The sequence below is a fragment of the Heloderma suspectum genome, chromosome 2, assembly GCF_057233095.1.
Source record: "Heloderma suspectum isolate Gila_16-S chromosome 2, 16-S_ref, whole genome shotgun sequence".
NCBI lineage: Eukaryota > Metazoa > Chordata > Lepidosauria > Squamata > Helodermatidae > Heloderma > Heloderma suspectum.
In genome coordinates this window covers 73,616,891-73,643,900 of record NC_139459.1, presented here as the reverse complement: position 1 = coordinate 73,643,900, position 27,010 = coordinate 73,616,891, and the positions used below count along the sequence as shown (strand labels likewise).

Here is a 27,010-nt window from a genome sequence, read left to right as displayed (position 1 = left end):
TCACAGTAGTTTAAACACACACATACAAATCAATATCAAAAAGTTGCACCATGCTTTTTTTTACCAGCTATTGGATGATTTGATGTGAACATTTGCTCCCATACCAATCAACTGTTCTACTTGACTCAAGAAACCTCTTCCAGAAGCTACCATTAAAGTTGTTGCACTTGTTTCACTGTGCCTGTAATCAACTAAGACAGGAGGGAAAATAAACCTTTAGTGCATTTTTTAGAAATTGCTCAAACAATTTTAACTATTTTTCCAAGGTTGCCAAAATATTCCGCTACTCTAATAGAATTTTAAAGGGCAATTTAAATGGACCCATTAACCTTACTGCTTTGGCTGCAATCCTATGACCACTTACCTGGGACTTCCTTCTAAGTAAATATGCCCAGGATCAAGTTGCATGCGTTGAGAAAATACGAACACTCCAAAAAAATACTATTTATGAGTTCACAGCCCACTTAGCCCACTTATTCAAGTTAATGTTGTGGAACACTAAAACATTCCAAAAATTATTCTAAAGAATTCCAGGAAACTAGACATTCAAGAAATCATGTCTTATTTGTAAAAAGTACAAACCTGTTAGTATTTTCTAGTCAAATTACACTTGCATTTATGGTCTAGACATTTAGGTGTACAGCTCAGTAAGGGGAAGTTAGTAGTGTGAACTTACCGCTGACATTTTCAGTTAAAATAAGGTGGAACACCTGCGCAAAGGCATCAATATCTTTATGAAGCCAAATATCAGAAAGACAAGCATCCATCTCTTTAATTAACCAGGGTTCAAGGCAATTGACGTCTTTCTCAGCCTGTGAATAATAATATATTTTAACATATGATTTTCCAAGTTTGAAGGCTGTTATTTTTAAGCTATTCCCTCATATACCCTGAAACTGGCAGAATGCTTCAAAATTTCAAAGCTTCTTAATAATATGCTTTTCATATTGTAAATAATTTTTCATGAAAGCAACCTGGAAGAAATCCCTTCTAAAAAGTCAAGATCAATACAGAGAAACACACAAGGAGAACTATACATATAGTGGTGTTTTCTGTTGTTCGTTTAACTTCCTATTTTTAATGGAAGCACCTCTCTCCCAAGTTTAAAGCAAGTTTTACTATGCCAAAGTAAGAGAAGGTCTGTTCCAGAAGATAAGAATCCCCAAATCCATGAAAATCTTAAGTAGAATAGTGCAATACAAATTGCTCCCCTACTGAAACACACTTGATTACACATGAGATATAATAAAATATTATATGAACACATATGGGAATATCAGGGCAACTTATGACTTAAGATCTGAAAAGCACAATACTGTTCGGGTTCATGCATCAGGCTAAGTTACCCTTCAAATAAGCCATGGTGGGTTTATTGTTTGCAGAACAATGCATGGCACACCTGACAGAAGATCAGGTTTGCTGCTGTTTGTTCTTTCCCTCAGTCCTCCAGCTGGCTCCAGCACATATCCCAGGGGACTTTGCAGTAAAATCCATCTTGTCTCCCACTCCCTGCTCTGATCATTACTCCTTTTCATTCTCCGGCTCTTTTTTTAAAAAAAATTGGTGCCTCAAAAATGTGCAATTGGGGTCATAATTTTTTTTAAATTGTTTTTGACAGTCTTTCGCAAGTGTGCAGTTAACAGCTGTCTGATCAATTTCCTTGTCTGTTTCAGCTATCAAAGGGAGTGGCAAAGCAGAGTAGGTAACATGCAAGACTACACATAGTGGATAGTCGTAACTGCGCACTTGCACAGTTGTGAAAGACTGACCCAACTGTTTAAAAAAAAAATTACAACCCCAATTGCACATTTTTGAGGCACCAAAAAAAAAAAAAAAAAAAGCTGGGGAACAAGTGACAGTCCTTCCAGTGCCATTTTGGCATTGGTGTAAAGGCAGTCACTGGCAAAATCTTGAAGAGGGAGTGGCACAGGCTTTTTTGCCATTCTTGCTGAGCTGCTCTGCAGCCGATCATGGCAACCCATGATAAGATCGGTCTCCCATCATGGGCACAACAACCGTACAAAAAGCCATGGATTCTTGGCGTGGCTTGTTCACGAAAAATAAGCCACCCCGTGGAAAACGTTTCAGGTTCGTATGACACGACAACAAACCATGGCTGTCTGCTTGTGGTAGGCTGTCATGTCGTGTGAAACCAGTCAATGTGTCTCTTGGAAAGTGAAGCAGGAATCGGACTTCCTCCACTCTCCAGCATTTCTGTAAAGTCAGGGAAACCTCCATGCATGCATCTCTGCTGTACTTGGGAGCTGCTTGTGAAAAGAAAAGGCTACGCTGACTAGGAGCTTCATGTGCACATGGGAGTGCTGGCAGAAATTTGGATCTAGGTCACACTGTTCCTATTTCATAACAATTCCTATCAAGATAATATATTGGAAGCCTCAGAAGTGTGCATACCAACTGACTGAAAACCGTGTCACCGCCATCATCCAACAGGTCATATTCGTCAGCTACATTTGGAATTGCCCTCTGCCGCTGCAATTCTGGCTTGCTGTTGTCCTGTGCAGAATACCACTCAGTCAGAGTTGTCTGTTGTTTCTCCTCTATATAACATATTTTATGTTTTACAGAGGGGGAAAGAGTAAAAAATAAAATGTATAACATTTTATTAGTATTTTTCAGTATATTTAACAAAAATTGTTTTGCAATGTTTAAATATCAATAGAAACACCTTCCAACACTTGCACATATACAAACCAACCTTGCTGTTTTTCCTTTTTGTATTTGATCATCTCTTTATTTGTATATCCTGTACTTCTTAAGAGGTCTTCCAGGAACATCTCCTTTACTTCAAATGGTCTTCCTGGTACTGAAAACATAATCAGTAATATAAATACTCATGCTTTACTCTAATTTATTAACCAATATACATGTGCTGATAGGGAAGATCTGATAGCACCCCAATTTTCTGACAGCACCCATCATCTATATTAATAAAAGAGGATGTCTGTCTGTGAGCACCAAAGAACCAAAACCGTAAAACCTTGACACCTGAAACTTGGTATGCATACTAAGGGGACCCTGGGGTGTGCACCTCAGGACTATTTTGTTTTTAAAACACATTGATTAATTTCAACTAATTTAAATGTGTCCATGTGCTTGAAGCCTGCAGTAACATCTTCAGCCAGCCATGAGGGGAAGACTTCCCTAACCAGCTTTACAGTCCATACAGTTTGAAGTCATGGGAGATTAGTAGGTTGAGCAACACAGTTATATACCTGCTCCCTCTCCACTGCTGTGGACAGGGGAACTGAATGGAACTTCCCCTCCCTCCCTTAGGAAGCTACTACTTTCCCATGGTGCACCATGGCAGGGGCCGTGCCTAGGGGTGCCTTCACTCAGATGAGGGAGGCACAATGCATCCAACCCTGACAGCTACATAACTATCCTTGAAGGCTTCGTTGTATCAAACTAAGAACCTGCGCAAAGCCAGGTCTGTTTGCTAGTCCTATTTTATATAGAAGCAACTGTTGTCCATTTCAAGTGAAAGGCTGGCACACTGCTTAACCAATCTAGTCTGGTATCTTGCTAATAGTGGAAAACACTATATCCAATAAAGTCAAACTGACGGAGTACTGTTCTCCTCTACGCTTGTTTTTAAAGTGATAGAAAACCAAGCTTAGGAAAATAAAGTCCATGATCATTTTTGTTTTTGCGAAAATCCACTTCACTGGTAGTCCCTTTCATTGTTCCCGAGCTTAAGTCTGCTAGTAGGACTACTGCATCCATGTGACATACAGAGCCTAACACACTGGGACCCTATGCAATTTACCCAGGCTTAACAGATGATCAACTCCATGTTCACTGCACTTTCAAATGAATTTATCTTGCTGAGAGCACAGTGGTTGTAGACCTGATAACTTTCACAGTTTAGTTGCATGTGGAACCCACTGTGTGGCAGTTACAAAAGATCAACCACGCTGTGGGAAAAGTGCATCCACCCTGAATGCAGCAAGGAGAGAGATGCATCCCAGACAAAACAGTTGGGTAGCAAGTAGGGAAGTCAAAACTTCAAATTGTCAAATAAAAATACTGAGAACAATGCAAGCCAAATACTGAGAATGATGCCAAGAAAGCCAGTCATGAATGAAGGAAATTTTAATCTCACAACCAAAATGGGGCATATGGAATAAAATGCTAGGAACTAAGGTCACCAGTAAGAGAGCTCTATTAGAAATGGTTAAAGATGTTCATTGGGACATTTACTCTGAACAGCTGCTGCCAATGTGATATGCCAAATGGCCTTTGAAGTTCCCTCAAGGTTCAAAATACTCAATCATTTGCAAAAATAAAATAAAAAGTACCGCCAGGCAACAGACTAAACCCTAAAGTGTTTAAACCATGATCTAAAAACTACACAACTAGTTCAACACAAGCAGGGAGACTTACACTTTCCCACCCCTAAGCACATATTTTTAAAGGGGGGGGGGTATAAAGAAGCTTGCAATATAACAGGAGTCTGAATTTCAAGGAAATGTGTCAAAAAATCCAAACAGGCATGTGCACACCCTTGAAGATGCATAAAGTATCTCATTGAACTGCTGCCTGAATTTGGGTTCCTATTAGTATTTGAACTTACTATATATCACTGGACAACCTCCAAAATATTTGATAAAGAGATTCACATCCAGAGCAGCACTAGAAAGTATGAGTTTCAAAGCTGAATGTTTCTGTAAGGTATCTCTTAACTTTGTTAACAAGAAGTCGCTGAACCGATCCCTCTCATGGACTTCATCCTGCAACATAAATAAGCCGGGCCTCTTCATAACAAAACCTGACCATTTTGACACATCATGCAACATAATGCCTCTGTTTTACAAATGGTGCCATTTGTTGATCACGGTTGTATATCCCTTGCAAAAGCATCAGTTATACATAGCTCATTATTATAAAATTCTTTTTGCATAGAATTGTATTTGCATAGAATTGTTAAGATAGCCACAAACGTTTAACATTTTACTAGCTTAAGGTCATGTTAGATATTTGCCTATATTTAAATCCTAATCTGTTCTTCTACCATTTTATTTTCTCATTATCCCCTTTCTGTTCTCACAAGTGCATGATTTTTGCTACAACCATCACATTTCAGTGTTGCTACAGATTAGCATACCACCCTTCCCCCTTCCTTGTATTAGCTGCTATTATAATGAGACATTCCTTTAAAAGACATACTGTCACTTCATCCAGTGTTTTGCCTTTAATATATTCAGCCTCTAATTTAAAAGCCAATGTTAAAAATGTCAGACTGAAATAAGAATGTCCTAATATGTGTTTTATTTGCTATATACTCTCTAGGGTTCATACTCTGTCATGTTTTAGAATTATGTAGAACACTGAAATTAGATGCTCTATTAAGGAGTTGCAACCGATATAATCACAGGTATGATCTGTGTTCACCTTGGAAGCCTAGGTTTTGATCCAATAGTGCTTGAAAGTCGATTTGAGTAATTTAAAACAATTTCAGGGTAATTTAAAGCAATTTTAAATTAGTTGAAAGCAAATTTAATTATCAGGCTTTTATCTAGCTTACAAAATTAATCAAAATCGTTCATTTCCAGTAAGTGGCTCTAGTTATTCAATCCTTAGGATCAGTTGTAGATAAAAAAATTCCGATCAAATTCTATTCAAGGTATATGAGCCTACCACAGTTATGCACAGCCTCTTGCTCTGCTGGAATAAATACATCTCCATACAAGTACCTCAAAGTAATATTTAGTTAAGTAAGCGACAAGTTTCTTTCACCTTGTATCCAACATTAGGGAAGCAGACACCGGCTTGAACAATGAGAGTCCCCCCCCTCCCCACAACCCTCCTTAGCAGATCTGGAGGGTGTGCAAGAAAGTGCAGGGGGACAGTAATTTGTTCTGTTAGCAGTGTCTGTTCCACTGGTGGAAGGATACTGGTGGACAGAACCCTTTGTATGTCAGCCAGCTCCAAGACAGTTAATTAGATCATACTGATCCTTATGCTAACATTTGAATAAAGTTTAGTCTAGGGCCCAGAAGACATTTTAAGCCAGGTTTCACAGCTTCAAAAATGGTGAGTTATTTTCCTAAAAAATAATTGGTCAAACATACCACAATAACATGAGTTACAGTTGAGAGTGCACCATCTCCTGCCATTAGTGTACGAAGTAATACACCATTGGTGCAAAATGTTAACAGTGTCTTTGGAGAAACTCTGTTAAAAATGACAAAGTTGTTTAAGAGCTTTACATTATGAAAAACATACTTAGCATAGCATATAGAAATAAAGTCATTACCAATATCTGCATCTTATCACAATTTTATTACTTCAGCATTTTTGACTATGCATAGACTGTTTCATTTGCATCTTTGATAGATAAGTTCCTAATACAGGATTGCAAATAATGACTTGTCTGAGCAAGAACAAACCCATATCCTGCCTTCAGGACAAAGCCACATTGTATATAGTGTTCTGTTCTGAAAGGTAGCTATGAAACAGACATATACAATCACACTCCCCCACCCACTTTCAAGGTGCAGAGAATAGCTCTTACATGCTGCTTTTTGAAAGCTGCCCTTGGGACTGTCTTTTTTCCGTCCTTAGTTCTATGAGATCTGAGCTTAGAAAAAAAATGCACATGCAGCTTTCATAACACTGCACTGCTGGGAATTTGAGGTGAAATTCTCATTTTCTTCAAATGAAAGCAGAGAAATCTTCCTCAACAGAGGCCTGTTTAACTACCTCATGGAGGTAGTGTGCAAGTAAACATTTTATTTATTTGATGACCTGACCCTTCAGTTTCATAACTTTGAGGCAACAGTTTCCAGAGAGTAGCTGTGTTAGTCTATTGCAGCAAAAACAGAGTGTCTTGCAGCACCTTTAAGACAAACTAATTTTTGGCATAAGTTTTCACAAACTATGGCCCACTTCACCAGATGCATGAAGCGTTACCAAGAGTTTAAGGTGTTTATGCTGTACGCACGGTCAAGAATATAAGCACAGTGCAAAATATTACAAAAAACATTAGAGCAGCGAGGAGAGGGGATAAAACACACCATCAGCATTAAAACAGAACAAGGATATTTTGAAAGGCTTGAGCAAAGAGGTTTGCACCTGGTGCCAGAAAGACAAAAAAATGCGCACCACGAAAGCTTCCCTGCAAAGAGCATTCCATTGGCGCCACAGTGGAGAAGACCCACTCATGAATCACCACCTACCTAACCCTGGAAGGCAAGGGTGCACAAACAAAAGCCTGAGATGATGTACTTAATATTTGGGCATGTCCATTTGGGAATAGCAGGTGCCATTAGCACTGGCATGTTCAAGAGATAGCAATAATGGTTGAACCCCTTCAAAGCTCTCTCCTTAACCTCTAGGGAAAAAGGGTGAGACGGAGATATAGGTGCAAGGTATACAAGCAGTGTGTAGATCATGGGGTTACACCCCTACATTTTTATTTGCAAGAATGTCACAACAGATTTTAGAATTCGGATACACCTTCTCAAATTTTCTTTAAAAGGTTTCTAAAATACTTTTTATCCAAATATATAATGAATACTGGCGAGACCTGCTTTCCAATCTGATCTGATAGCCAATTGTCTGCCCAATCTTCTCTCTTCTTTCTGCAGCAACTCTTTCAGCCACGGCAATTGCTGCCAAACGTCTTGGCTGAGTGCAAAATATACGACACGGTATTCCATTTTTGTAACAGTCGTCAAGTAGAAACTGAGGAATCTGAACAAAGAGGCTAAGTGTTAATACTGAAAAAGCTTCAATAGATTGGCACAAAAACACCTACAGTTACCACAACCAAGACTGACAGATATAAAAACTAAGATGGGGGATGCTGGGAGTTGTGGGCCTTTTTCTGTCTAAATATACGTAGGATTGCACCCTTGGTATGTCTTATCTTTTATGTCACTTTTCATTGGTAAAGACTGGAGAGAAAGGGGCCATTCACACGTAACCACAACCAATCCATTTAAAAAATGATGGGTTGTTGAGAACGTGTGGGAGTGCCTGCAGTGTGCCCATTCTCTCCTGCTTGTGCATGAAAACCCATTGGTTTTTGAACCAATGGGTTATCATTACGTGTGAACCAGGTCTTCAGACTGATAGTAATCTAAAGGTCCAGAATGCATCTGGATTTATTGTGTTTACCCATAAACAGCTTCTCACCTAAAATCCTCCCAGGCCATCTTTTAAAATCTCCACCTCAAATTTGAAGGAGCTGCTGAAAAGGCAGTTAACTGATGAATGCAGATGCTCCTGCGCTTACCACATGATTATATCTTCTTACTGGTTTGGAGACTCAGTATCCATGATGAATGAATTTAGTTGTGTAGGGACAATAAAGTTAATAAAACAGTGTGTAAGGGTCTACATCTATTTAAAACATTTATATACCACCCTTCATATACAGAACAAAGGTGTATTCTTAGGCTATCCTATTAGAATATATCACATTAAAATTGCCATCTTCCCAAAGCAGCAAAGTCAGTCTACTTTGCCTTTATATAACATCCTGGCTTGATAAATTAACAAGCTCCATTATGGAGCTAATCAGGATAAACTATAGGCTCACACACAAAGGACGGCAGCCTTTTAACAAATTATCTTTTATGCACAGACTGTATAATTTAGAAAGAAAAATAGCATTATCTTTGAAATGTAGAATTAGATTGTCTGAAGGACCCATACACACAAAACCCAGACCACAACGATTTCATTTGGACATAATGCTCAACTATGGTTTAGCGTTACATGTACAACCCTGTTCCCTGTCTCCTCTCCTCTGACGTGGCTGCAAGAAGCAGATCAGAAGTATATACTTCCATTTTAAATGGCAGTTTGTTGTTCCATCCAAATGGGGAATCCTGGTTAGTTTCAACTAAGATTTATCTAAACATGCAGGCTCAGAAACCATGGTTTAATCTCAGCTTATTCTAGCAAACCATAATGCACGGTTTGTCCCAGTTCAGACAGAACCTGACAGAAGATGGGAGGAAGGGGAGCTATTGCTGCATTTTTCCCTCTGTTGTTGTTTTTGTCTTTATTGTCTCCCCAGAGTCCGGACATACCCTGGGATACCCTGTTCCTGGTCACTCTGCATGGATAGAATGGTAGCGGGTCAGTGACAGAGATTTCTACCATCACACCAGAGAGGCCTCCGACTATGGACCTTGCTCTCTGCCTGGAGAGAGGGACCAGTATCAAATGGCTACTCAGCTGCCCTCTTCAGAAGCTTAGGATTTCTCCCTTAACTATTGCTAAGAACTAGAGGGAAAGTGACATTACTAAAGTTTATTTCCATCAGTAGACAAAACTAAGCAATATTCAAGAATTTTGGCACACGTTAATATATTTAGATAGGCATTTTAGATTCTGATAAAAGACGTACCTGAGTAGTTTTTCCTGATCCAGTTTCCCCCACAATCAAAATAACTTTATTTTCTTTAATAATTCTAACAATTTCATCCTGCTTTTCATAAACTGGCAGAGATTGTCGAAATGAATCAAATTCCGATTCCCCACGTTTCACAGGGATTTGAGGGATGCCATTGTTAAGTCGCCCACTTGTTTTGCTCATTTCTCTATTCTCTAAGGAAGAGCAAAAAGAATGACTACCCCAAATTGGGTATTAATCTACTCTGATACACAATAATTCATTAGTTACATAAGACCAGCAATTAACATATATATTACCATAAAAGACAGTCCAGATGACAAAACAATATCTTAGTTAAATAGTAGCACTAGCAGTGCACAATTGTGCCACTACACAAGGAGAGGAGGGAATTGTCAATGGACATAGCTCAGCCCTAGGAATAGACAGCAACTTAATTTTTAAAGGTTAAAAATAAACAGTCCACATAAACAGCTATTCTCCGTTAATAATTCCCTCTGCCAGTACATATAGCCAAGTCCTGCAAACCCCAGGCAAGCCTGGGATCAAAATACTGCATAGTGCCTGGGCTGTGCAACAATGATCATCACAACTGTAACTGGTCTCATCATAGGCTTACAGGTCCTGGCTAAAGGCTGTAATGACTGATCTCACTGCTCTTCTCAGTCGCTATTTCTTGCATGGCCAGTGGACTGCATTATCTCCCAGTTCCTTGCATAGTCAGGGCTTGATGGGACTGAAATGTCTTTAGCACAACACCCCATAGTGCTCCGCAGCACAGCAAAACTGCAGATCACAATCTTCCTGTTCATACAATGGAAATAAAATGGGAATGCAACACATACATTTCTGGAAAGAAAATGGTCTTTTAAATAGTTAAAAAAAACATAACAACACTCTGGAGGCATCAAAGTGCAGGTCTCTACATTTATCTGTTACTCCTGTAAGTTTTTCCTAGTGCCTGCTTCTTACAAAACGATTTCTAAAACACACTACTATTGCTTTGTACTAAGTATGGGGTTGGATCAAGAAATTCCATGCATTTGCAGCTCCCTCAAATCTGCTCCAGAGAGTTGGAGGACCCTCCACAATGGCACAGGAAGCTTCTGGGAACAGGGTAAATCAGTGAAAATAGCAGCCTCCCAACTTCCATTAGCAGGATTGCAGTCCCTTTGGTGAACAGAAAGGCTACTTAGGATGCAAACCAGTGTATTTATTTGGTCTTTAACACCACAACGTTTGCACTTCTTAGTTGAAAAGTTGGACCAGGATTTTGCACATTTAGGTTTATCCAAGATGATCGGCTTACAAGAAGGGGAGCTGTTACTCTCCCTAGACATCTTTCCTAAAAATGAAATGTCAGCAAATTGGTGACAAATATTCAAATCTCTTGCAGCACCATCAAAAAATAATGAATCCACCAACACTGGTATAGCCACCATCACATTAATAAAAACATGCAATTGTAATTGTGGCATTATATGCATATAATCTATAGCTCTCTAACATTTTCCAAATATGGCTGTATATACCATGTTTTCCTTCCATGATCCACTGCTATTTTTTAAAAAATCAGAATATACTCAGCTTACCAGCTTCAACAGCAAATACATTTCCCCTCTCGGTCTTTGGTAGAAGTTCTGTGCGCTCTTTATTGGTGACAGGAAATCGCTGTACTAGGCTTCTAATAGCATGTTTTGTGTTTGGAATCAAATTGCATGTCATCACTGTATATGCCAACTCTGATCCATCCTTTTTCTTCACAGTTAGATACCGGTTTGCTCCTTTCCTGCAAAATTGAAGCATTTCATATTTAGCACTAGGAATAATCTTTACACAGATCTGAAGACCTACACATGAAATAGTCATCTCAAAATGGTAACGATATGGTAGCAGTCATCAAGTGTATCAGTAGCTAGGAGTGCCCTTTATCAGCTTAGAGCACAATCCTATTCATCTTTAGATAGAAAAATGTCCTACGATTCCTAGCACTGCTAGCTGGGGAATGCTAGGAGTTGTAGGACTTTTTTCTGTCTAAACATGTATAGGATTGCATCCTTAGACTGATATACCAGCTGAGACCGTATGTGGACAAAGATATCCTGGTGACAGTTATCCACAGTCTGGTAACCCCCCATTTGAGTTAAAACGCTTTGTACATGGGGCTACCTTTGAAAATGGCTTGAAACTTCACCCAGTTCAAAAGAGAGCTGCTAGGCCACTAACTGGTCAATACAATCATGTGACACCAGTGCTTCATCAGCTGCACTGTCTTTCAGCCTGTTTCCTAGCCCATTTCAAAGTGGTGGTACTGACTTTTAAAGCCCTAAATGACTTAAGACTAGAGTATGTTAACAAATGTCTCCTCCCATATGTACCTGCTTGGGCCTTTGGGTCATCTTCAGAGGCCCTTTTCCAAGGGCCCCCACCAAAGCATGTTAGGAGAATGGCTACAAGAGAGGGAATGTTCTCAGTTGTGGTGCCCCTTTTATGAAATGCCCTCCCCAAGGAGGTTCACATAGTACCTACATTATCATTTCGATGCCAGGCAAAGACCTTTCTTTTTCTCCAGGCATTTTAAGAGTTTAGTTTTTAGATGTTATGGCTGTTTTAATATATGTAGTCCTCCGCTGTTTTTTGTACTGACTGTATTTTATTCTTTTAGCTATTATAATCTGCCCAGAGAACATGTGTTATTACACGGATGAAAATATAATAAATAAATAGTAAATTATTGCAGCAATGGATACACATACTAGCCAGGGGCTGCAATCATAACATGGAGCCGTACATGGTCACCTGAATGTAATTCAGCCTGAAAGAAAACATATGTAGTACTATTAGAAATAGAGGCACACATGTCCCCATGAAGGACTCAACAGAATCAAGACACTCCAGAGGCATGGGAGACACAGTTGTACAGGAAAGAGTACTTCTGAAAAACACAGTCTCACTCATGTAAAGGGAAAAATATTGTTTAACAAAATATCGACTTACCCTTTACTTTTAGAAATCAGACCAAGAGACTGACTCAATCGGTGAATGAATGCTCTTTCAGTACTGGTCAAGGATGAAGGAAATTCCATTTCTGGGAAGAGGGAAAAGCATAATAGAAATATTCAACCATTTGGACCTTCCCCTGCATGAAAAAGGAACAACCATTTCTTAAGGATAGTAAATGGAGGCTGGAGTTCTATACTCATTAACCTGAATTCAATGGGGCTTACTTCAGAGTAGACACCTGCATAGAATTACACTGTGGCCTAGTTCGGACTTAACATGGTGTTTGGCAGCAATTTGCAGGTTAATTAACCCACAAGTTGCCGCCAAATGCCATTCTTACATCGGAACAGAGTCAATGTGTCACTCAATGAACTTGATTAGTGATAGGTGAAGAGAGACCAGAGGAGATATTTCACACAACACATAGTTTAACACTGTCCCTCCAGTTTATGCAGCTTTAAAAAGAATTAGATAAATTAATGGATTTATGAACAGCTATTAGCCATGCCACTAAAGTGGAATCTCTCTGTTCAGGTACGCTTAATATCCAGGGGCTGATGACAATCTCTGAGGGCTGGTCATATCCATCATACCTTGCTTGCAACCTTTCCAAAGTATATGGCTCACCACTGTTGAAGACAAAGTGCAGTACCTTAGCTTGCTCCAGCAAAACAATTCTTATGCTCCATCATCAGGCCTTGCTTTCTAAGTTTGTGTTTATGCAAATATATGTACAATATGTTTGTGTGCATATTATAGGAAAGACATCCACTCATTGGTAAAAATATGCTCAGCATGCTTAAGATATGACAACCCCAGTTAAATGAGCTTGAATGAAGACCTCTCCCCTGCTCCCCAAAAGAGCTACTCCCAATCAATATAGACAGATCTGGATTAGAGAAACGAGTCAAAAGGATCTCGGTCAGCTAAGCTGGGGAAAACTCCTCCCTGCTTGACATCATAAAAGCATAGATCTTCAACTGATGGCTTGGGACCCACTAACAAGTCACTCCAGCAGTAGTACCAACATACACATTTTTAAAATGTTAAAATCTCCTCAAGAAGTGGGTCCCAAAATTGGCTGAAAGGTGTGTCCTGGGTTTGAAAAGACTGAAGATGAGCTGCTGCCCAGAGATGGTCTGAGTCAGCATCAGGCAGCTTCATATGTATGAATAGGTAGGCCAACATATCTGAACAGCTACAGAAATACAGTAGAGGGCCATGGCTCTTGTACCTTTGCTAGTAATGTAGAAGGGCTAATGGAGGCAGGTGAGGCTTAGAGAAGGGTCCCTTTTAAACCCTATTTAAAAAAAGTAACCCTGGCTGGCCTTGACTGCAGCTGGTTATCTTATCTCAGCCTCCCCCAACCTGGTGTCCTCCAAATGTGTTGGCTGCAACTCCCATCATTACCAGCCAGCGTGGGCACCCCCAGCCAGCATTCCCAATGGCCACGCTGGCTGGGAATGATGGGAGTTGCAATCCAAGACATCTGGAGAGCACCAGGTTGCCGACTCCTGCCCCATCGTTCCCTCACCTACGAAAACCCACAACAACAATAATCTACCCGCTGGTCCTCCGGGTGCTTTCCGGAGCTGCCCTCCCTTCCCTGACGTAAGGCAGACAATGACCCCCACCAATTCACGACCCCCTTCGGGGGAGGGAGCCTTTACCTCGCTGGTCCCCATATCGGAACCGTTCCAGAGCGATGTTCACCGCGATTTTCACTTCTTCGTCGATGCGAATATCCTTCAGCCCCTTGGCGCGGCCGCCGCCGGAGCAGGAGGACGACGTCGAGGCGGCGGAGGCTGTGGAGGGGCCCCCGCTGGGAGGGGCCGTGCCCGGGGGCCGGGGGGAGACGCTGCTCGGACGAGACATGCCGTTGCGCCGCGGAGCTCCAGCGCCGCCAGAGGGGGCCAGGCCGACGGCGCCCCGAAACCGAGAAGGAAAGCGAAAGGAGGAGGAGGCGCCGCCTCAGAGGGAGCAGGCTCGGGGCGGGGCCTCAAGCTGCGCGTGGTGACGTCCCGGCCTTCTGGGCGGGAAAAGGGGGCAGGCGGAGGAGGGCGCCGCTTCGGCGAGGGGCGGCGCCCGGTGGGAGGCCGCGCGAGCGCCTCAGGCAGCCTTGCTCGGCTCGAGCCTGACAGAAGCTCTATTCCGGGGACGAGGCAGCGTCGACGTCTCGTCGTTCCCTTTCTGCATTCAGGCAAAGTTTTATAGACGCTGCAAGGTTCCTGCTTGCAGCCTCCCCGCCCCCATAAAATAGCAAAACAAACGCATCCTGCTTTCTACATGCGTAGCCTGACTACGCAATCCTATACCTGTCTACTCAGAAGTAAGTCCCGTTGTCTTCAGTGACGCTTATCCCCAGGTAAGTGGGTATAGGGTTGCAGCTTTAGGGTCAAAGCTCGTGTTGTGGGATTCATGCTTAAAACAACTTTAAAGAGGCTTGTGGCGCCTCAAAGACCAGTGTATTTATTCTGGAATAAGCTTTCGTGGGCTTTAGTGACCAGAATAAATGTGTTCGTCCAGGGGTTCTCAAACTTTTTACCCCCAGGGCCTGCTTGAGAGAGCTGAAAATGACTGAGGCCACTTGTCGCAAAATGGTGACAGATGGAGGCAGAATTTGACATAATCAGCTGGCAATTACTGTTAATTTTATACTGATACCTAATCCCTCTTTGAAGATGGCTAAATTATTTGCCACAAGCTATTTCTTTGTAGAGTCCCCTGGACTGCAAGGAGGTCAAATCAGTCCATCCTAAAGGAAATCAACCCTGAGTGCTCATGGGAAGGACAGATAATGAAGCTGAAGCTCCAATATTTTGGCCACCTAATGCGAAGAGAAAACTCCCTGGAAAAGACCCTGATGCTGGGAAAGACTGAAGGCAAAAGGAGAAGGGGACGGCAGAGGATGAGATGGCTAGATAACATCACGGATGCAATGAATATGAACTTGAGCATGCTCCGGGAGAGAGCACAGGACAGGAAGGCCTGGCGTGCTATGGTCCATGGGGTCACGAAGAGTCGGACACGACTGAACGACTGAACAACAACAACAATTTCTTTGTAACAGGGAGCTCCATAATTCAGCTTTCCTCCAGTTAAGTATACACAGTGGCTCTAGAGGTATCATTAGTCAGCCTCCCCATTTTGGGAAGAATTTGCTGATCCAGAGGCTCCAAGTCTGGGTTTCCAGCATGGTGTCCATGAGCACCAGTGGGCCCAAAGACACCTCTCCTTGCGCCCACCAGGCTTCCTGCCTCTTCTGATTTTAATTTTATTTCTTAAGATTATTTTAAAATATATTTAAAATTGGAACATTGTCATGCTACAAAGCAAAAGACTGCTCCTTTTTTGGGTTCAAAATCTTTATTTGCATTCAAAAGAGTAATTTTGTATTTTGGAGCTCAGAACCCCACCTCTGCATTGTACTTAAGTTCTTGGGCTAGTTACTTTTTTTTATTAGTCTCGCCTGTTTGCCTTCTGGGAAATTAGTGTTTTGTGTCTGGCCATGCCCACAACAGTCTCAAAATTCCAAATGTGCCCACCAAGTGAAAAAGGTTAGGAGCCCTGCTCTAAGGAGAGAAAATTATTTATTTTTTATTGTTCTCTCACACACACATACACACACACACACACACGCCTCTCGAAGTCTTCCTACCTATCTCCTGTCGTTTCTTCTTCCCTTCTTCTTGCTCACTGAAACTGTCCCCTGTCCCCAAATGCCAGTTTCTTTCATCCTCCCTCCTGTGGCTTTTACATTCACTTTCTCCTATAACAGCTTCCCTCTCTTATCCCCTCCCTCTTTATCCCCCATTAAAAAATTATTATTATTATTATTATTATTATTATTATTATTAAAAATAATAGTCTTGCTCCGTAACCAACTTCCACTGACACACCTGCTAATGAAGTGTGCCATGACACAGTAGTCAAGCAAAGAGGCACTGGGCAATCTACAACAGTGAGGCCCACCTGAAGATTGGCTGAGACCCACTGGTGGGTCCCAGTCCACAGTTTGAGAAACACTGTGTTAGTCTTCAAGGTGCCACAAGACTCTTTGTTGTTTTTGCTGCAGTAAACCAATACAGTTACCCTCTGGAAATTGCTTGAAACAGGCCACTTCTGTTTTGAATAAAAAGCAGATGGACTGATCCAGAACTAGCTTGTGGTCAGGATAAGAGTACTGTCCCAATTTCCTTCTGAAAACCGCCCCCTCACTGACTGCAGTTGCCCCAGAAGGTGCTTGTGCAGTAAACATCACCTTTGGGGGCAAATAGTGGGCAGGGGGATTTTCAGCAGGCAAATGGGTGAGGGGCCTTGTTCCAGATCTGGCTCTTAAACTAGTAAAGCAGAGGGTTTGTAAGCCACATTGGCTCGTGCCCCTCTTTGAAATGTGTGTGTGTGTGAATATGAAATATGTAGAACTTTTTTGTTTACACACCAGTTCATTTCAGTATTCAGGGAAATATATTCCGTTGTATTGTGTTTATCTTGTATTTTCTTCCCCTCTTTGAAAACAAGTGCAGAGGCTGAGCTGGTATTTAAACTTGGAATGTAACATGGTGCCATGGATATATGTAACATTTCATTGTTAATGCTCCATGCTAATACGTAGGGGGAACATCCTGAATTTTTAAAAATCATGCAAAATATAAGCTGCACTATAGATTGATACCAGGAATTATCTACCTGTTATTGCTGCAAAAGTTAGTAAAAGTTAGCCAAATTAAATGAAGATACCTTGAAAAAAAATCTTGCTAGGCCGATTGCTCCATAACATCAGAATTCCAATATATGGAAGACTAGAACCATCTGGGAGTTTTTTGTTTTCTGTATTAGGCTGCTACAAGATACTTCATAAACAACTTCTCAGTTAGCCAGTCTATTTTCTTAGACTCTCTATACTAACCTCCTCTACCTAAGAAGTCAGCTGAATTTTCCCTGTAGTATGAATGCATTTAGATGTTAGATTATATGCTCTACCCTGAAGAGAGTGTAGTATTGTACAGTAGGGCTGTAGCACCAGTGCAGCAGTACAAATCGTAGACTGGAGACAGACGATAGGCAGTGTGAAAGAGTGATTGCTACTCGTGTGTGGACATCTATTTTGCTTTTACCTCTCATAAACAGATTTTGTAGGCATTTGTATTGTTAAAATTCCAAAAAATCTATCCAACCAGAAAGAACAAATGAAAAAAAGAATGTACACCATTGGAAGTAGTGCTACTCTCAAACCACTTGCAACTTCAAAAAATGATCATTTCCGGCTGTGTGAGCACTACACAAGGAATCTGAGGCTTTGTAGTGTGGTGTGTAACATAAATTTGCCACAAGGTGGTGCAACCCCAGCAACTATATCATGCATTTTACTCTATGAAGGTTCTCAATCTGAAAATAACTACGGATCTGGACTTGCAAATATTCATCCTCAGCCTCTTCCATTTATTTGTATGGCACTTTCCCACAACACAACTCACAGGGTATTACTTCAGAGTTGAACACAATTTGTCATATCTAGTACAGGAAGCCCAATCCTATACATGTTTACTGAAGTTGCACTGAGTTCAGTACTCCAAAGTAAGTGTGCAGAGGCTTGCAACTTTAATTTCTGTCTAGTGAAGCAAGCAAGTGCTGATTAAAACAAAAAAATAGTGACACTTTTGGAACCTTCTGTTTTAAAGTGGGTTATAGTCCATCGTTAAATTGCTTCATGTGCGATGTATATAAAACGACAAGCATTATATGAAACTGAGACTTTATGCGAAGTTAACAGGAGCCATCAGTTAAGAGGTCAGCCCGGTCAGAATAAAACTATTCTATTGTGAATGTTGGTGGCCTTTGTTACTTAGGGGCTTGACTAAAGAGAACAGCCACTGTAAGCCAGGCTCCAGGTGCAATCTCCGATGTTTTATTCTGGCCTCGTAAGCCCTAGGCCAATTTGTGGTTACTTACCCGAGGTTGCAAAAGCATATTGTAATTCTTACTTATATAGCTACATCAATCTAAGTGGTGCTGAACAATGTACATTTCCACCTGGTATAATGCTTGAATTTGGCACTAAAAATGACCCCCCCCCCTCCCAATGCTGGAAAAGGACAGGTGGAGTGCAACCCTGCTTATTCTCCTGAATATCTCAGCAGGTTAAGCTTTTGATACCATCAGTCATAGTATCATTCTGGATAGGGTATCTGGGCTATGAATTGGACATAGTGTTTCATTAGTTCCATTCATAATTGGAAAACCAATCATGGAGGATGGTATTGCGGGACCACTGCTTGGCCCCATGTCAAATGCTGCTACATTTTTTACTACTTGCATGAAACCACTGAATGAGGTCATCTAGGGGTTTGCAGTGGAATATCCATCTCGCATTTGGTTCAGGCTGGTGCTTAGGATCAATAATGAAGTGGATAAGGGCCAATAAACTAAAGCTCAATCCTGACAAGACAGCGGTACTATGGGTGAATAGTACCCATAGTACTATTCTGCCCAGGAGGCAGAGTTAAACCTGTTCTGGATGGGGTTGTATTACTTTTAAAGGATCAGGTTTGCTGTCTGGGGGTGCTCATTGATTCAGCTTTGTCACTGGAGGTCCAAGTGATATCATAGGAACTTGCGAAGCTGCCTTTTACTAAATTAGACCATTGGTCTATCTGACCCAGTATTGTTGACACGGACTGTTAGTGACTCTCCACGGTTTCAGGTAGGAGTTTTTCCTGCCCTACCTGGAGATGCCAGGGATCAGACCTGGGACCTTCTACATGCAAAGCACATGCTCTACCACTGAGCTATGGCATCTTCCCACATCACCCATGTTCCTCTGTGTCAATGGCATGGTGTGCCTTTCACCAGCTAAGGAGTAATCCATGCTGTTGTAACTCCCAGCTTAGACTACTGTAAAGTGTTGTATGTGGTGCTTCCTTTGAAGACTGCTTCAAAACTACAGTTAGTCCAAAATACAGGTGCTAGGCTACTGATTGGTGGGACATTTAATTAGGAACCCATCTCACTGATAGGGAAAGAATTTAACTGGTTCCTGATCCATTTCTGTGCATAATTCTGGTGCTTATTTTTAAAGACTGAAACAGCTTGGAACCTGGAACTGTGAATGAATGTCTACTCCCTCCCAGATCAACCTTCCCCTGCACTGAGACTTTTCTTTAGAGGCCCTCCTCCAGCTGTTGTCTGAGGTGAAGTGGGTGGAAACTGGAAGGAGGTATTCTTAGGTCTGGTACCAGGCTTATGGAATTCCCTCTCCCAGGAGTTTCATTTGGTGCCTCCGCTGATGTCTTTTCAGCACAAGGCCAATACTATCATCTTCCCAGGCTTTTTTTTTCTTTTTAATATGAGTTTTAAATGCTGCTATGTTATCAATTGTTGTGGTTTTATTCTGTTCGTTTTTGTGACATTTTTGTGAAATGTCTGGGAAATATTTATTGAAGGCCATGATAAAGGACAAAGAAGGCAGGGACCTAACAGAAGCAGATGAGATTAAGAAGAGGTGGAAAGAATACACAGAAGAACTATACAAGAAAGATCTGAATGTCCCTGATAGCCATGATAGTGCGGTCACTGAACTTGAGCCGGACATCCTAGAGAGTGAAGTCAAGTGGGCCTTAGGAAGCGTTACTAACAACAAAGCTAGCAGAGATGAGAGTATTCCAGCTGGGTTATTTAAAATCCTAGAAGATGATGCTGTTAAAAGTGCTGCACTCAGTATGCCAACACATTGGGAACACTCAACAGTGGCCACAAGACTGGAAAAGGTCAGTTTACATTCCAGTTCCAAAGAAGGGCAATGCCAAAGAGTGTTCAAGCTACCGTACAATTGCGCTCATTTCACATGCCAGCAAGGTTATGCTCAAAATCCTACAAGCTAGGCTTTAGCAGTATGTGAACCGAGAACTACCAGAAGTACAAGCTGGGTTTCGAAGAGGCAGAGGAACTAGAGATCAAATCGCCACCATTCACTGGATCATGGAGAAAACAAGAGAATTCCAGAAAAACGTCTATTTCTGCTTCATTGGCTATGCTAAAGCCTTTGATTGTGTGGATCACAACAAACTGTGGCAAATTCTTAAAGAGATGGGAGTACCAGACCACCTTACCTGTCTCCTGAGAAACCTGTACGAGGGTCAAGAAGCAACAGTAAGAACCAGACATGGAACAGCCGATTGGTTCAAAATTGGGAAAGGAGTATGACAAGGCTGCATATTGCTGCCCTGCTTATTTAACTTATATGCAGAATACATCATGAGAAACGCCGGGTTGGATAAATCACAGGTTGGAATTAAGATTGCCAGGAGAATTATCAACAACCTCCGATATGCAGACAATACCACCCTAATGGCAGAAAGCGAAGAGGATCTCAAGAGCCTCTTGTTGAGGGTGAAAGTGGAGAGTGCAAAAGCTGGTTTGAAACTCAACATTCAAAAAACGAAGATCATGGCATCTGGCTCCATCACTTCCTGGCATATAGAAGGGGAAGAAATGGAAGCAGTGACAGATTTTATTTTCTTGGGCTCCATGATCACCGCAGATGGTGACTGTAGCCATGAAATTAAAAGACGCTTGCTCCTTGGGAGGAAAGCTATGGCAAACCTAGACAGCATAGTAAGAAGCAGAGACATCACCTTGCTGACAAAGGTTCGTATAATCAAAGCTACCGTTTTCCCAGTAGTAACGTATGGCTGTGAGAGCTGGACTATAAGGAAGGCTGAGCGCTGAAGAATTTATGCTTTTTGAACTGTGGTGCTGGAGAAGACTCTTACGAGTCCCCTAGACTGCAAGGAGGTCAAATCAGTCCATCCTAAAGGAAATCAACCCTGACTGCTCATTGGAAGGACAGATACTGAAGCTCAAATATTTTGGCCACCTAATGTGAAGAGAAAACTCACTGGAAAAGACCCTGATGCTGGGAAAGATTGAAGGCAAAAGGAGAAGGGGACGGCAGAGGATGAGATGGCTAGATAGCATCACCGATGCAATGAATATGAACTTGAGCACACTCCGGGAGAGAGCAGAGGACAGGAAGGCCTGGCATGCTATGGTCCATGGGGTCATGAAGAGTCGGACATGACTTAAAGACTGAACAACAACAACAAAAGCAGTGGAAGGCAGGAAATTGGGATATAGGTTGCATAGGATCAGCATAGCATGACGTCTGAGACGCAGGAGTCAGAATGAGCTAATGAGCAATAATGAGCAATTCCACAATATTGCAATATTATCAACACTCAGCATTTGTAGACATTTCTTGCTGATCTGAGTTTTGGTTCTTGCCAGCTTATCACAATGGTATTCATTTCTGTTTTCTCTTGGGAAGCTGAATGGTGCAGTGTGATGCCATGAACTGTGCCCGTGGTTAAATCTTCAAAGAGATCACCCAGCTAAAGGATGACCAACATTGATATGGTGGGGCCAGGATGCAGCCTTGCCTTATTGAGGCTGTAATACTGTGTACTCTTAACTGGGAGAAAGTGCCATTGAATTTAGTGGGACTTCTAAGCAGACATGCATAGGATTCACTGTTAGAACTATATTGATAATAAAAGTTATACAACTCTGTGGGCACTTATTTGCTCCTCTGAAGCTAAATCTGTGCTATTTACCACCTAGGAAATTTGTCTTTTAGGGAATGAAGTGTGCTTAGAACCTCATAGAATCATAGGGTTGGAAGGAGCCTGCAAGACCATCGAGTCCAACCTGCTGCTCCATGCAGGAAGCCTGATTCCCAGGCGGTCTCCCATCCAAGTACTAACCAGGGCTGACCCTGCTTAGCTTCCGAGATCAGATGAGATCGGGCGATAAGAGAAATAAAATTAATGTTAACTGTAAGTATCTTTTGCTATTTTTTTATTAAATTAAATTTTCCTATCCATTGTATCTTAAAAGTTTTTATAGATAAAGGAATGTTTGTTTATTTATTTATTTGAAATATTTCTTGGCTGCCTTGCAGGGCAGAAGCCCTCCCAAGGTGGCTTACAGCAGTAAAATACATAAAAACAGTTAAAATATTAAGGGAGCAATCCTGTGGCCGCTAGACAGCAGCTAGATGGCCATAGGATATGGTGTTTTCCAGGAACTGATCTCCCCCCACTTCCGTGCTGCCTCAGAGGCAGCGTGGAACAGCCTCATCTTCCACGCTTGCAAGAGGAGCACGGAGTGGCCAGAAAGGGGCATAACTGGGGGCGTTCCGGTGTGGGGATAGCATAGCTGTGTGAACACATCCAATGTGTCGTACAGCGGCCTCCTTCCCCACTCCATGCTCCTGCAGCTAGACAGCAGTTGGCTGTCTAGCCAAAAAAGCAGGGCAGGAGAAGTGCAGAGGGAATGACCCCTCCATACTTCTCCTGCCCTGCTTTGGATAGGTGGTCACCTCTGAGTTCAGAGGCGGTTGCCCATCTAGCTAGGATTGTGCCCTAAAAGTGATAAAAACAATAAAAACCAACAGAACCAGTAACAATGTTAACAGCAGTGACGGCAAGAATAGCAGTCATATCAAGAGAAGGCCAAGGTAAAATAATATGTTTTCAAGGCCTTCTTAAAAGTCTGCAATGCGGAGCATGGTGGACCTTCGATGGCAGCTTGTTCCAAAGGTGGAGGCCACTGCCGAGAAGGCCTTCTCACATGTGATCACCCACCTGACTGCTCTCATGGGTGGGCAGATGAGAAGGGTCTCTCTTTCTGATCTTAAAGTGAGGGCAGGCTGATACGGGTGAAGGCAGTCCTTCAAGTAACTGGGTCCTGAACCATTGAAGGTTTTAAAAGGTCAAAACCAGTGCTTTGAATTGGGCTCAGAAACACACTGGTAACCAATGCAGTATAGGCGTTATGTGATCGAATCGCCTCACCCCTACCAATACTCAGGCAGCCGCATTCTGCACAAGCTGGAGTTTCTGAACCATCTTCAAAGGCAGCCCCACGTATAGCACATTACAGTAGTCCAGCCTGGATGTGACTAGTGAGTGGATAACTGAGTCAAGGTCTGTACTCTCCAGATAGGGCCGCAGATGGTATACCAGCCTAAGCTGGTACAAAGCACACCTGGACACTGCAGCCACCTGGGCTTCCCCAGTTAGCTCAGAGTCCAGGAGGTCTCCCAGACTGTGCACTCGGAGGGCAACCACATCTAAGAGCAGTTGTAAACCTCCATCCAAAGTAATTGGTTTCCCAACCCACGGTACCTCTGTCTTGTCGGGATTAAGTTTCACTTTGTTCACCCTCATCCATCCCAAAACAGCCTCCAGACACTGGTTCAAGGGTTCCAAAGCATCCCTGGGATGTGCAGATGGAAACGAGAGATAGAGCTGAGTATCATCCACATATTGATGACATTTCAGCCCAAACCTCCTGATGACTTCCCCCAGCAGTTTCATGTAGATGTTAAAAAGCATGGGGGACAAGATATAATCTTGTGGCACCCCACAGGTTAATGGCCATGGGGTGGAACCAAAGTCCTGCAGCAGCACCTTCTGAGGCCACTCCTCCAGAAAGGACCGGAACCACTTTAAAACTGTGCTTCCGAAGCCCAATCCAGATAAACGATCCAGAAGGATACCATGTTTGATGGTATCAAAAGCCACTGAGAGGTCCAGAAGAACTGTACAGTGCCAGAAGTCCAAAAAGGTTTTGAAGTGTTAAGTCCCTTCTGAAATAATAACTGTCTGGAAGATCTGATGACCTAACAAGTAAACTTTAGCTTAATAAAAATGAATCCATGTCTATGATTGAAGATGTTAAAAAAATCTTTGATCTTCTCTTTGACAAGTTGGAAACGAAAGCCATTGTCAAGTGCTCGGTTGCTGTGTTAAGGAGCTTCATTCATGGTGCCATCCTCTACAGCTATCATCACCCTTGATTAATATAGTCTAGCTTTCTTTATATGTTTGGATGTTGCATAATGACATATTTTTGCCTTTTATAACACACTGAAAATGGGGGTCAAAATATAAAGCAGATTTTATAATTTCCCCATGCCATATCCTCTTTTCCCCATACCTGTTACTCAGGGCCAGTTGCTTGCCTCTGCAGGCAGCTCAAGACCACTTTATACATTATGTTTTTCCTGGAGAAAAATTGCTTACGTTTAAGAAATACATTTAGGGAGCAATCCTATGACCCTTAGGCCTTGTCTGAGGGGCCATAGGATACTGAGGATTCCCCCCTCCGAGGCTGCAGACAGCACTCTGGCCGTGGAAGTCGGAGATCTGCCCCCATGCGTGTGGTGTGGAAAGAACCATGCTGGCTGCCCTCCGACAATGGGAAAAGGAAGCATTTTGGTGGGTGGAGAGGGAGGAGATTGGAGAGGCCAGGACAGGAGCTATTCTGAGGCCTCTCCAGCCTCCTTTCTTCCCCCTCCGAAGCACATTGCTAGGAGAAAAAGCCTGTCTAGCAAAAAATGCAGGGCAGGAGCACGGGGAGGCAATGATCGCTTCTGATGCTCCTCTTACCCTGCATTGGATGATCGGAAGCTTCCGAGTTTGGGGGCTTCCGATCATTGAGGGTGCAGTCAATAGGACTGAGCCTTTAGGAAACCTTCTTCTGAAATATGGGGTCAGGAATAATACTGGAGATGAACTAGTAGAGCATATTCAGTATGGAAAAAGGCATGTCTAGAAGCAGCCCACAGCACAAAGTAAACTAAGGGTTTCTGGCCATGGTTTATATATGATGGAATATGTCTTAAGGTCAGCAGATTTGGGGTGATGTCAGATATAATATAGAGAGATCACAGCGTATCCTGTACCTGCAGGATGAGTCTGGCTTCTCAACTGATATAACAGACATCCATTACTGTTTGTAATCTGCCCAGAAAATATTGGTTATTTGGTGGAATAATATTATTAACAGCAACAGAAAATAAATGCTATCTCAGCTTGGCCATCAATCTGGCCTATCTCCTCATGTTTCAGGTGGGCTGTTGGCCTCTTTACTTTCAAAGGCACAACATGAACAATCATCTGATTACTGTCATTCTGTTGCCTTATTAACTTTTTAAAGGAATTTTTTTAAGGGCAAAATTGCTTCAGGATTTAGAGAGAGAGGTTTCCTGGAGACATCATGAAGGCCCAGCCAATCAGTACTGTGCTCAACTAACTAGTTTCTGCTTCAGAGTTGCAGAACTGTGTTTGGGATTTTCCTCCAGAATGTGACCCAGAAGAAGAATAAATAAATGTTGAATTATAGCAGCTAGGGAGATTCCAAAGCCATTACATCTGCAGTAGAACACTGCCTGCCAGTCACTGAAGTTACATTCAAAGTGCATTAGGTTTATCAGGATAACACCAAAATGCATAGAAGTTCATTGTACTGTTATTTATATTTAACTGCCAGTATGTGGAGCTGTTGCATAATTGTAAGGAACACAACAGCGAAGTAGTCTTGCCTACAGTCTTCATTGCATAAAACCCTCTGAAATAAAGCATACAATTGCAGCTACTGTGAGGGTTCTAAAAAACGACAAAAACTGAATAGCTATGCAGACATGCTTGTCAATTAATCCAGCTCTTAGTATCAATCAGCCTAGTACCAGTGATGTGGGGCGGAAAATTTTCCAAAACAGAAAATGTTCAAGTACTTTATTTTTCCATGGAAAATTTTCTGTTTCAGAAGTTCTTTAGTAAAAATGAATGTATGCCAGTTGCAAATACAATATTGGGCAAGCTTGGCGGTTTCAAAGTTGTAATTAATATTTTCAAGTGATTATCCGTAGCAAATATGTGAGAGAATACATACATGTTATTCAAATACATATATGTCTCAAAGAGAAAGGGAAGTAATAAATAGTAACACTGAAACTGTTGTGAAACTTGTGCCCCAACAACCTTATGGGAGACAGTTGAACTCGGTTGAAATAGATGAGTGGTTGTCAGCATATCATGTACAGTTATTTGGATTGCTAAAATTTATTAGTGTGTCAACAGTACCTTGTGTGTGTGTGGGGGGGGTGTCTTAAATTTAAGCAACATATGGGAAGTACATGCTTTTGTCTTTACATTTTTACAAGTATTCCTATTTTAAAAACTACATAATATAACATTTAAATCACATTGTGTGCTTTAATTTTCCCCTCAAATATTTTAGGTCACACACTTGCGGTGTATTGGGACAAAAAATTAACATGGGATACCTTTTTGGTTTTGTTGTTTACTAAATACACCTAAATTAAACATGCTAAATTAGATCTCTCTAGGTAGAGGTGGGCAACTTGTGACCCTCCAGATGTTTCGGCTTATGTATCAGCTGTACCCAGCATAGCCAATGGTGAGGGGTGATAAGAGTTGTAGGCCAGACAAAGAATCATAGAATAGTAGGGTTGGAAGGGGCCTACAAGGCCATCGAGTCCAACCCCCTGCTCAATGCAGGAATCCAAGTCAGAGCATCCCTGACAAATGGCTGTCCAGCCTCGTCTTGAACACCCCCAGTGTGGGAGAGCCCACCACCTCCCCAGGTAATTGGTTCCATTGTCCTATTGCTCTTACAGTCAGGAAGTTTTTCCTGATGTTCAGCCGGAATCTGGCTTCCTGTAACTTGAGCCCATTATTCCGTGTCCTGCACTCTGGGATGATCAAGAAGAGATCCTGGCCTTCTTCTCTGTGACAACCTTTCAAGTACTTG

The 27,010-nt window shown here is 42.0% G+C and overlaps 2 protein-coding genes across 6 annotated transcripts in view; one reads left to right on the top strand and one right to left on the bottom strand.

Moving 5' to 3' along the window:
• Positions 1-14,463, bottom strand: part of YTHDC2 (YTH N6-methyladenosine RNA binding protein C2) — a 55,783-nt gene extending 41,320 nt beyond the window's left edge. For all 3 annotated transcript variants that reach the window (XM_084833879.1, XM_084833880.1, XM_084833881.1), the window contains exons 1-11: positions 14,062-14,463; positions 12,386-12,476; positions 10,981-11,177; positions 9,383-9,582; positions 7,550-7,716; positions 6,093-6,195; positions 4,595-4,751; positions 2,717-2,824; positions 2,413-2,558; positions 677-812; positions 65-191 (exon numbers count right to left, since the gene is read on the bottom strand). In XM_084833879.1, the coding sequence (XP_084690005.1) occupies positions 65-191; positions 677-812; positions 2,413-2,558; positions 2,717-2,824; positions 4,595-4,751; positions 6,093-6,195; positions 7,550-7,716; positions 9,383-9,582; positions 10,981-11,177; positions 12,386-12,476; positions 14,062-14,266 (1,637 nt within the window). In that variant the 5' untranslated portion in view covers positions 14,267-14,463. The remainder of the gene's footprint in view (positions 1-64; positions 192-676; positions 813-2,412; positions 2,559-2,716; positions 2,825-4,594; positions 4,752-6,092; positions 6,196-7,549; positions 7,717-9,382; positions 9,583-10,980; positions 11,178-12,385; positions 12,477-14,061) is intronic.
• The window catches only part of MCC (MCC regulator of Wnt signaling pathway), a 320,734-nt gene continuing 308,109 nt past the window's right edge, over positions 14,386-27,010 (top strand). For 2 of the 3 annotated variants that reach the window (XM_084833884.1, XM_084833883.1), the window contains exon 1: positions 14,386-22,224. The gene's annotated coding sequence lies outside the window, so the exon portion shown is untranslated. The remainder of the gene's footprint in view (positions 22,225-27,010) is intronic. The other variant, XM_084833886.1, reaches the window with a different exon arrangement.